Consider the following 10906-nt stretch of genomic DNA (forward strand, 5'->3'; position numbering starts at 1 on the left):
AATTACCGAATAGTCTTCTGGTTTGGATTGCACCGACATCTTTTTTCTAAGTTTGGCCATCTCTTTGCCTTTGCAATTTAAGTTCTTAAAGTCATCAATCAATCCTTTCATTTATGTGATAGGTCTGCATTTAAAATGAACATTTACCATAAATTAAAGGTATCTTATGTTATTAGATATATTATTATAAAACATGTTTTAGTTAAGGAGTTATTGATACTTCAAGTGCAAAATGATGATATAAAACCTTGATAAAAATACACTTTTAAGTACTAATCAATATCACTTGGAAAAACTAGGAAGGTTGATTTTTTGACCAACTTTGAACTCTATTTTCTTCATCCTTAGACCATGAAACCCACCTCTATTTATAGAGGGTGGAAAAGGAATGTTTTGCCTTTAATGGTGTCAAATTATGACCCTTTCTTTGAGAGATAAGGATTCCAACTATTGATTCAAACTGGACTTTAATGTTGTATTCTTAACTTATCCAACATTTGGAGTACAATAACCACTTAATGAATCTACACTAATATTTTTACACTACTTGAAGATATTCTTTCTTCAAGATTTTTATCCCACTTAAAGATATATCAACTTCAAGATTTTTATCTTAGTGAAAAATACCTTACCAAAAACAAGAGTTTTTCCCTAACTCTAAAAAATTTACAAGTGTGATTTTTATTATCATAATTTACTCTCTTCATAGAGTGGATATTACAATTAAAATTCTAGTATCTCAAAATCTCATAAGATAGCACTTATAAAATTGAAAAATGTTTAAGTGTAGTGAAAATGAGTATGTATACTCTTGTGGTAGATTATAGAGGTTTGATTGCACAAATTTGAGTATATTCAAGGATTGATGATTTTACACTTTGAATAATGTGTATATGATATATGTTCAAAATCCCCCTTTAATTTTGCAATTATATATATATATATATATATATATATATGTTCTTAGCAAAAAAAATGGTTATTTATAGTCGTTATAGTCCCACTAATGACTCAAACAGTCGACTGATTCATGCAGAATTTCTAGGTGTTCATCACTGATGATAATTCAATCGACCAATTTATTTGGCTAGACTAATCAGTCTAACAGTTAATGCATAATCCTGGTTTTGACATATTAGCCTAGGTGAATTATTAGAATTGTCTCTATCAATTTATTTATCAATCCTTTTAAATGCATGCATAGTAAAGTGTATGAGTTTATTTTACTTATGCTATCAAGATAAGATATAAAAGTTTTCAATATAGCATGTTCCATGTGTGCGGTGTCATGGTAATCGTCCTCTTGAATTAAGATATTTGGGAATGGCGTGGGAGGAAAAGACAAGGAATTATTGTCTTTTATTAGTAAAAAAATAGAATGAGAATTATTACCTAGTATTTTGGTTACTAGAAACCTTAAGTGGTCTAAGAGTTTAGGTAAGAGGATTGATTGTGTAAAGAAAACATATTAGCACCCCTAATATGTCTTACCTGAGGTAAGCTGCATTGTTTATTTATTTGATATAAATAAAGATATTATTGTGTTTTCTAATCCTTTGTTGTTTAAGGTTGAAGAAAAATCCTCCTCAATAAGAAAATCCTTATTTTATCAAGTTAAAAACCTAACAGTTCTAATGTCAATATATAAAAAAAACTATCTTTTTTTATTTAATACTGAGAATACATCTTACATAGAAATTCGTAATTCCACATATTAAAAGCAACAAAATAATTTTTTTTTACATGTAAGTCAAGTTATTATGACTTTAATAAACTAGTTATTAAATAAAAAATAAAAAATAAAAAAAAAAATTTTTAGTATAATAAAATATGTAGATACAATCTATTTTAAAAGGTTTGGCCATATGCACACCCATACAACACACACACCCACACCCACACCCACACCCACACCCACACCCACACCCACACCCACACCCACACCCACACCCACACCCACACCCACACCCACACCCACACCCACACCCACACCCACACCCACACACACACACCTATTCAACACACACACACACACACACACATCTCTCTCAACACATGAGCAATTTTTATTATTTTTGTATTATATTTTTTGAAGCTTTTGACAAAAAACAAGTATTTTTGATATTCACATGAGGAATTTTTATTATCTTTGTATTATACTTTTTGAAACTTTTGACAAAAAACAAGTATTTTTGATATCGGATTAGTATCTTATAATATAAGTTTATAGCCTCGATATTAAGTGAAAATTTTAAAGACGCATGTGAAGGTTCTAAAAATAAATTCAAAATGATCTCTAAAGCTTTTTGGATTTTTTTTAAAAAAATTCTAAGGGCCTATTTGGCCAGATTTTAAGGTAAAGACAAGTTTAAAAAGGAAAGACATAAGATTGTTTTCCAAAAACCTTTAGCTTAGAGCCTAGGTTGATTAGGCCCAGGGTCTAAGCTCGACCCAACAATGTTTTTTAGGATAGGGATGAACTTAGCCCAGCAATATATCCAGCCCACATGACTTAGTCACTAGCCTAACCTAGTGACTAAGTTATGGCTTGGGGAGGTGCTTATTGATGGTGTTGGAAATGGAAGGTTGTTGTTGGACAATGGGAGTTGAAGGGTCAATCACGCTGCTAGGGCTTTTCTTGTGAGGAGATTGGCATTATTGTTGGGGAAAAAAAGGTTGCTACTGCTACTACTGAGTGGTCTCTGGTGTTGCCAAAACAAAAAAGAAATCTTGGCTAAGATGAGGGAGGGAGGTTTGTTTTATAGTTGCTATGAAGGTGTTTTGTTTTCTTTGGGTAGAGTAGAAAATCCTCCTGGAAAATAGATATAAGAAAAGGGTCTCTTTCTCTTTTTGTTTTTTTTATCCCTTCACTTTTTATTTGTTACGAGAATAGTATTTATAGAAGTGAGGAGGATGTTGGACAACACTACTATTGTTTAAAAACACCCCGAAAAAAAAAAGGTGGCTTGACAATGTTATATAGTGTCACTTTGCAGTGGGTTTTAGAGCTACTAAATGACCTATTTTTTCTGCCTATTTGGGATACAATGGCAAGCCACAAGCGGGTGTGTTTTGTGCTGTGTTGTGTTGTAAGGGAAGTGGAGGAGAGAAAGAGACCAAAAATAAATGAAAATGATGGGAAAACTCATCTCTTTTATCTATAAACTTGGTGTAGAGGAAGAAAATGATGTAGAATAATATAAAAATATCATCGTTTCTTTTTTATTTAATTAATTATCAAAACAACATCTTTTCCTACAAAACGTACTGTTTTGGCATCTAAAAAAATAAATAGATTTAGAAACTCCTTTCTCAAAATCGATCCTTCATTTTTTATATATTTAAACAGGTAATTGATTAAGATTTTTTATTCTAGAAATCAATTCAATTTCACCTTTGACAAGTTTTCCAAAAACTACCTTGATTTCAACACCTTTTCATCTTAGTCTTTGATTTTGAATTTACACAAATCCATCCTTAATTGAGCATTTAACTTTTATTTTTCTTTAATTTGACCCTTTATTTCCTTGATACAGTCCCTATATTTATGTGTTTTTTTTTAGTTTGGCCTTTAGTTTTGGATTTCCTCAATCAAGTCCCTAATTGCTCATCAAACTTTAATTTTTATGCAATTAAGCCTTTAATTTGACTAAATTAACTCCTAACAATTGCAATTTGACCCCAGACTTTAATTTCTTCTAATTAAAACCTAAGTTGACTTAAAAAATTAATTTTCTTATAATTAAGCTATCAATAAAATTCAAATAAACCTTGAAATTTTTTAATTGAGTCCATAAACATCTAATTTTGAATTTTTCAACTCAATTGAATTTTTTTAGCCAATAAGGCATTCATTAGTAAAAAATACATTGTTAAATTTTTCAATCTTGTATATTTGATTTCCTTAACTAGTCTTTGATGATTTCCTATACATTATGATGAACTCTTATGATTGATATATATATTATTTTCTTTAAATATTTTTTCATTTTTTGTAAATATTTTTTGATTTTTTGCATATTTTTTTTAATTTAATTTTTTTAGGGTCCCAAAATGGGTAACAAAATAGCAGTAAAAAGAATATTTAAACTAAGTCTTCACTTGCTTGTTATTGGACTCTTTGATTGATTTGTTTATGAAGTCCTTCATGCTTGTTGATATGATCTTTGTATAAAACTTTTTTTTTTAGACTTATTCTCAGCCAAGCATAGTATTATTCTAATTTTTATATTATTATTATCATAAAAATATATAAAAACATAAATATATGAACTAAAAGTCAATAATGTTTTTATTTTTTTATGATAACAATAAATATATATAATTTAAATCTGAACAAATGTCTCCTCGTATTTTTTGCAATGTAATGTAATTTAGCACAATCTAAGTAAATATAAAAAGATTGCATATTCAATAATAATTTTATACATTAAGAAAATTAGATTTCACCCTAAATATATGCATATGTTATTGAAACCTATTTCTCTCACATATCTCATCTCTTCCTATTACTTACTTATTTTTCTTCTCCCCTCTGCATATTTATCTATATATCATATCTTTTTTTTTTGTCTCTCTAATGTGATGCATATCTATTTCAAGTTGTAGTACAGAACTCTATATTCTAGTTAACCATGTACTAGTTAAAGCCTTTTCAACCAAGAAAATAAGGAATGATGTCTTAAATATGGCTTCAAATTCATTTGCATTACTGATATGTACATATGCATCTAATTTTTACTTTTATTTGGATGACTTGCTTCTTGTTTTAATATTTCATTAGCTGTAATAATTTTCTTATTCATAAATTAAATATTTTTTATTTATTTTATTAAGTATTGGAATTTAATTAAAAAATCATAACACTAGAAATGAGTAAATTGTTTTTTGTTATGAGCCACCAAAACAAACGAGGCCATATAATTAAGTGTTTTTAGACATTAGCATAATAAAAATTTAAATATATAAAACTTTTTATATATATATATATATATATATATATCATTGTCCATGAAATATACAAGGAAATAACATAATTTAGAGAATTGGAAATGATATTTCCAACTCATAAGTCGCATGTGTTATTAACAACTCTCTTAAATTATAAAATGGTATATCATAGATTATAATAAAAAGAGAAGATAAAGGATATAGGAAAAAAAGAAATAAATAAAGAGACTTCAAAAGCACATCGAAACTCCAAAAAGAACATTATTAGTATCGTAAAAAAGATCTTAATAAAGCAAATTCAGTACCACCAAGGACAATAATTAAGGGTAACAGAAGTTGACCATACAAGTCATCAAAAAGTGGTGGGTGACTCACTTGCGTTTGGATGACTATATGACCACATCCTATTTACTGGTGATGACCTTTCTTGGTGTTGTTAGTTTATTTCATTGGGATCTTTTTTATCGCATGTGTGCGGCGTCCTATAGCATGTTGCTAGGAAGGCCTTGGATCCATGCAGCTGGGGCGTTAACTTCATCATTACACCAATGTTTGAAATATATCATGAATGGGATGTTAGTAACCATTAAAGCGGAGGAAACGGTCTCCATGATTAAGAATCTCGCTATACCTTTCTTTGAGGTAGAAGATTACGCAGGTGAGAATCTCTATGCCTTTGAGATCATAAACAATGAGTGGGTACCTAAAAGCATAGTGTTAAAAAAACCGAGGATTTCAGAAGCAGTAAGGATGGCAGCTAAATGCTTTTTGGAACATGGAATCCCATTCTAGTATGACCCATTTCAAAAATATTGCATTCTGGTTCAACTATCACTTCATTTGGTTTTGGGCCGGGTCCGACCCATTTCAAAAAAAAAATTAAAAATTTATTTTTTTTAATATTTTTAATTTCTCCTCTTTTTTATTTATGCCTTTTTGCTTAGTATCAGTCTGTATTTTATGTCATAAAAAAATACAAATCTAGTATTAAAAATACCCGGTTTTTGTAAAAACTTAAAAAAGGAAAGTTTAAAATAAACAAAAAAAATGTTTTTGTGCATACGGCCATCTTATTGCAGTAAGATCGAAGGTGCGTGTTTGGGCACGCCAAGCTTGTATATTTGGTGAATTCTGGGACCCTGAAATCTTTTGGTACCATGATGTTTGGTACCAAACACACCTCAGTTGCTCGTATTGGGTCGAACCAATCATTTTCTTCTACAACTCTCAATCGTTCTTCTAATGCAAATATCTTATCTTGGCTGATGAAACTGCCAGACCTCTTTTCAGAAGGCCTATCCGGTGTTAAATCCCCGGTAGGTGGCATGTGAGCAAACTGGATAAGGATGGTTGGCGCAGAATGTTGTTCCGCTACTAACTCTACCCCTGGAATCGGAGATGCCGTGGGAATGTGAGATACAGATAAACTTGTAGCTAGCTGAGCAGATGTTCCCTCCCCACTTTTTGCTTTTAACAGTTGTTCAAGCAGATTAGTCATCCGTGACACTTCATTTTTCACTGATTCTAGCTCGCTCTAGTAGCAGGATTCTAAAAGACCCCTTTCTTCGTGTTCCATTATTGTTTTGTTTCTGGTGTAATGGAACTTGGGTGGGGGACCTATGTTTCACTGGGATTATGCAAATGACATATTATAAACAAACATATGATGCAAAATAAGATGTATATGTGATGCGTATATTTTAATGAACTAATTCATGACTTTCGTAATCCTTTAAGCAAGATTTTTGAGCCAAACTGATTGCTGTAAAGAGTGTTTGCCAAGTTCTTTATCAAATTTAACTACCTAAAACTCAATTTGGAATGAAAGATGACCTTTTTATAACTAACCGGAGGTGGTAAAAAGTTTACAAAATAACAATAGCCTGAATACATTGTTACTCTAAAAGGCATTTCCCTTATTGACTAAGTCATCAATTCAAATCATTTTGGGGCACAACATGGTTTTGGTTCATTACACCACAACATATTTATGATGAATAATTGATCCTAAGTCTTTGAAACCCTCAAACTCCTTTTGAGACTGTAAAAATCCTTTCTTTCATGACCCAAAACATCTGGGATTGTCTAATTATATGAAGTGTCACGGATGACTAATCTGTTTGAACAACTGTTACAAGGAAAAAGTGGGGAGGGTAGGGACCAACTAGTCATCAGTATCTCAGTTTTATAATAGTAGATTACCACGCCTTTATCTGGTAAAAGATTTTTAATTTTTTTTTGAAATGGGTCAGACCCGGCCCAAAACCAAATAAACCCTATCACTAAACCAGAATGCAATATTTTTTAAATGGGCTAGACTCGGCCCAAAACCAAATGGGCTGTGCAAATAGTAACCAATATACAGTAACCACCCCCCCTCATTTGCTGTAGAACATGAATTACTTCACATTCTGCATGCAAACGCAAACGGTGGCTGAGCAAAGGAGAAAGAGATGGGGTAGCCGGAGGTTACCTGGGATTGGCGTCGAGGTCGTGCTGCTGGCGGCGGAGACACGATGGCCGGTGTTTTCTCTCTTTTTTTCTATATATACATATATTTTACGCGGGGACCCAAAAATGGGTTACAACACTGTTGATGACCTTTCTTAGTGTTGTTAGTTTATTTCATTGGGATCTTTTTGATAGTATCGATGGTGTTATTTAAATTTTGGTGTGCTTTTAAGATTTTTTTTTTCCTTTCTTTCTTCTATGACTTATCCTCTATTCACAAATCACAATAATGAGAGAGAAGAGAGAAAAATAAAGAAAAACATCATAGGAGTAAATAAAAAATCTAATGATGATACCATCAGTATCATAAAAAATATCTCGATGAGAAAAATACTATAACATCAATAAAGGTCATTAATGGTGATCAGAGTGAGTCAAAGGAGTGATTCAAATGCAAGTGAGCCACCTATCACCTTTGGTAACCTATCTTGATGTCGATGAGATCTCATTGAAATCCTTTTTACGGTGCTAATGGTATCGTAATTAGAGTTTCAGTATGACTTCAAAATCTTTTTATTTTTTTCTCTTATTTCTTCTCTCTTTTTTTCTCTCTCTTTTCCTTTTTATTGTAATTTGTGATGGGTCATTTTATAATTTGAGAGACACGCAACTCAAGAAATCTATGCATTGTGTTATTTTTTTTATTTTTGTAATGTGCTAAATTATTTTTAGAAAAAACCCTATACTAAAAAGAACTTGAAAACTCCAATTTCCATTTCCATGTTTCAAATTTCCCTAGCCACCTAGGTAGTTAAAAATCTTCATGTCGCACTTGAGGTTGTGGCCTAGCAAGGGAAGGAACTTATTCTCTTTTTTTGTATTTGGGTTCGATCTTATCTGTTAATGTCTATTACCCCCACAATGTTTTACTTGTCTACTAAGTTTGTAGAGTATTCAATAAATTTAAAAATTAATTGTAATATATATAAATTAACTCGGACATCTCATATTATCCCAAAAAAAAAAATCTTCATGTCAATAACAACTTAATCAGTCTCCAGAAGCAACAGGAATATCATAAAAGTAAAAGTTAAGAGTGCACTAAGATATTTTTTAAGCTAAAAAAGCACTGCTATATCTTTCTCGATTAAACAACAAAACAAAATCCTGCATGTTTGAATCTGATCATACACCAAATTAATAAAAGATAGGAACAAGATAAGAACATGAAAACAAATAGTAAGATACTAAGCAGTCATTCTTGGACTCTCGTTGTTCACATTCACACTCTTGCTGTTCGTAGAGTCAATGAGATTTGGAGACCACGCCTTCATAGAAAAAACATGCAAAAAACCTTTCCATCAAAGGCAATTACTAAGTAATTACTGGATGACCTAGAATGCAGATGAGTCCACAACCAGTGATCACGCTATAGGATCTTTGGATTGGATTACACTAAAGTATTGGTCGGGGATGATCCATAACCATTCATCATGCCTGTCCATGATCCTAAATTGTTTAGGTATCCAAATGTGTCCTTCCCACCATCAGAGTAACCCTGGTCTTGCCAGTCAAGGGACAAGAGCTTGGTGTTTGGCTTCACATCAATTGCATTTTGATCACTATTTCCTTGGCCATAAGGAAGCATTAACCTTTGGCAAGTTTCCATGAAAGTGCCACTGTTTCCATCAAGGGACATCCCAAATGGAGAGCAAAGACCACTAAAATTTGGTGCTAACCCATGATGATGACTCGTATCTCCGAGCCCACTAACCATACCCAAGTCACCATTCCCCATGAAATCATAATTCCTAGAGCTTCCCACTAAAGCTTCTAACTTACTATCCATAAAATCTATAGGCCTTGGGTTTTCTAGCATACCGATATTATACTTGCTATCCATGAAGTTAGAGGTTGCAATTGTTCCTTGTGAACCAAGTATGTTATTTAGGTGTGAAAATTGCACCTCAGGAAATGAAAGTTGAAGATCAGTAGGATTGTGAGAGGATGATGATCCAGGGTTAATTTGGTTAACTGATTGATCGTTTGATTTCTTAGACACTTTCTTGTTCTTTCTACATCCACCACCCACAGGGATGTTCCTCAGGGTGCCTCCTTTGGTCCAGTACCTCCTGCAAGTCTTGCAAAAGTACCTTGGCTGGGAGAGGCTGTAGTTGTTGTAGTAACAAAATTTGGTGTGTGTTGAGTCACACCTAGGGCATTTGAGAGCTTGGTCATGTGGGGGCCTAAGCCTTCTCTCTATCAAGGGCCTTGAACAAGTGAGCATATCCCCAGATGGTGAAGAAGAATCCATTCCAGAATCATCGTTAATCGTGCCCTAAACACAATGGAAAGCAAGAAATTTAATGGGGAAATGTGTCAGGTAATTTACAATAGCGCAACGGACAAGAGGGAAGAAATTATCTTGTCTTTTCATGCTTCGAGGTATCAATAATGTGCCCATAAGGACTAGACATTCTTTTGCCGTTTTAGAACATATAAATTAGAATGTCATGTCATGAACGCTAAAAAATTGCAAAAAATACAGTGAAGCCAAGAACTTCTCTCTAAACATGTACTTCTAAATCTAGTAAAAACAGATTATGATCAATATTTTGGAGCCTGAAATACATTTTTTTTCTGCATTAATGAGTTTTAATATAGCTCTACAATGAACATTATGAATATTCTTTTAAGTAGTAATGTATATATATGAAAAGAAGAGTAAAATCCCATCCCCATTTACTATATATATACATTGACAGGATTAATGTATCTCACTAGCTAGTTTAAACCATAAGAAAATGACAGGCTTTTCTACGGTGAATTGTCCATTTATTCTACTCATCTTATTTAGAATAATGCAGAATAATTTTTCACACTGTGAGGTGGAAGTGAAAATGCCTTGTGATGGGAGTGTACGAGCTAGATGCAGAGTTTCAAATTTCCAAAAGGAGAACATATCATACCTGCAGCCAATCATTTGAATCCATGCAAACTTGCAGTGAAGTAAGACCCATTAAAACGCAGAACCAAAAGGCACAAACACACGGTTTTGGGTGTGTATATAGCGGTCACCAACTTCCCTTCCCTAATTCAGCCACACTTTATCATTACTTTCATTTGTCTAACCTTGATGCATATTAGCGCTTCTAAGAGCTAGATAGTGAGAGAGGGATGGGGGGGAGGGGGGGGGGGGGGAAGGGGGGGGAGGGAGAGAGAGAGAGAGGGAGAGAGAGAGAGAGAGGGAGAGAGAGAGAGAGGGAGAGAGAGAGAGAGGGAGAGAGAGAGAGAGGGAGAGAGAGAGAGAGGGAGAGAGAGAGAGAGGGAGAGAGAGAGAGAGAGAGAGAGAGAGGAGTAGATGGGAGTGAGAATTGGATTGTCAGGTTGGATGGATATTGGAAGAATGGGGGTGGAGGGCAGTGAATAAGAAGGCAAGGAAAAGGTACTTCACTAGTACCGTAAAAAGAGAGAAGGGGAGGGAGAGAGACAAGGGTGATCAGCT

At 33.1% G+C, this 10906-nt stretch overlaps 1 protein-coding gene across 1 annotated transcript; it reads right to left on the reverse strand.

Annotated features, from left to right (window-relative positions):
* Positions 1-8510: 8510 nt before the first annotated feature.
* HCA2 (Dof-type zinc finger DNA-binding family protein) lies at positions 8511-10580 on the reverse strand. Its single transcript, XM_011003230.1, has 2 exons — positions 10371-10580; positions 8511-9739 (listed from the first exon to the last, which is right to left on the reverse strand). Exons 1-2 carry the CDS (start codon positions 10419-10421, stop codon positions 8852-8854), a joined length of 939 nt encoding a protein of 312 aa, XP_011001532.1. The 5' UTR covers positions 10422-10580; the 3' UTR covers positions 8511-8851.
* Between the last annotated feature and the right edge of the window lie 326 nt (positions 10581-10906).

The sequence above is a fragment of the Populus euphratica genome, unplaced genomic scaffold (assembly GCF_000495115.2).
Source record: "Populus euphratica unplaced genomic scaffold, PopEup_1.0 scaffold198.1, whole genome shotgun sequence".
In the NCBI taxonomy this organism is placed as follows: Eukaryota; Viridiplantae; Streptophyta; class Magnoliopsida; order Malpighiales; family Salicaceae; genus Populus; species Populus euphratica.

Coding starts and splice junctions, on each gene's coding strand:
- HCA2 (XM_011003230.1), bottom strand. CDS start 10,421: ATGGGTCTTACTTCACTGCAAGTTTGCATGGATTCAAATGATTGGCTG. Junction 9,740..10,370: donor ATTCAAATGATTGGCTGCAG/GTATGATATGTT, acceptor CATTGTGTTTAG/GGCACGATTAACGATGATTC.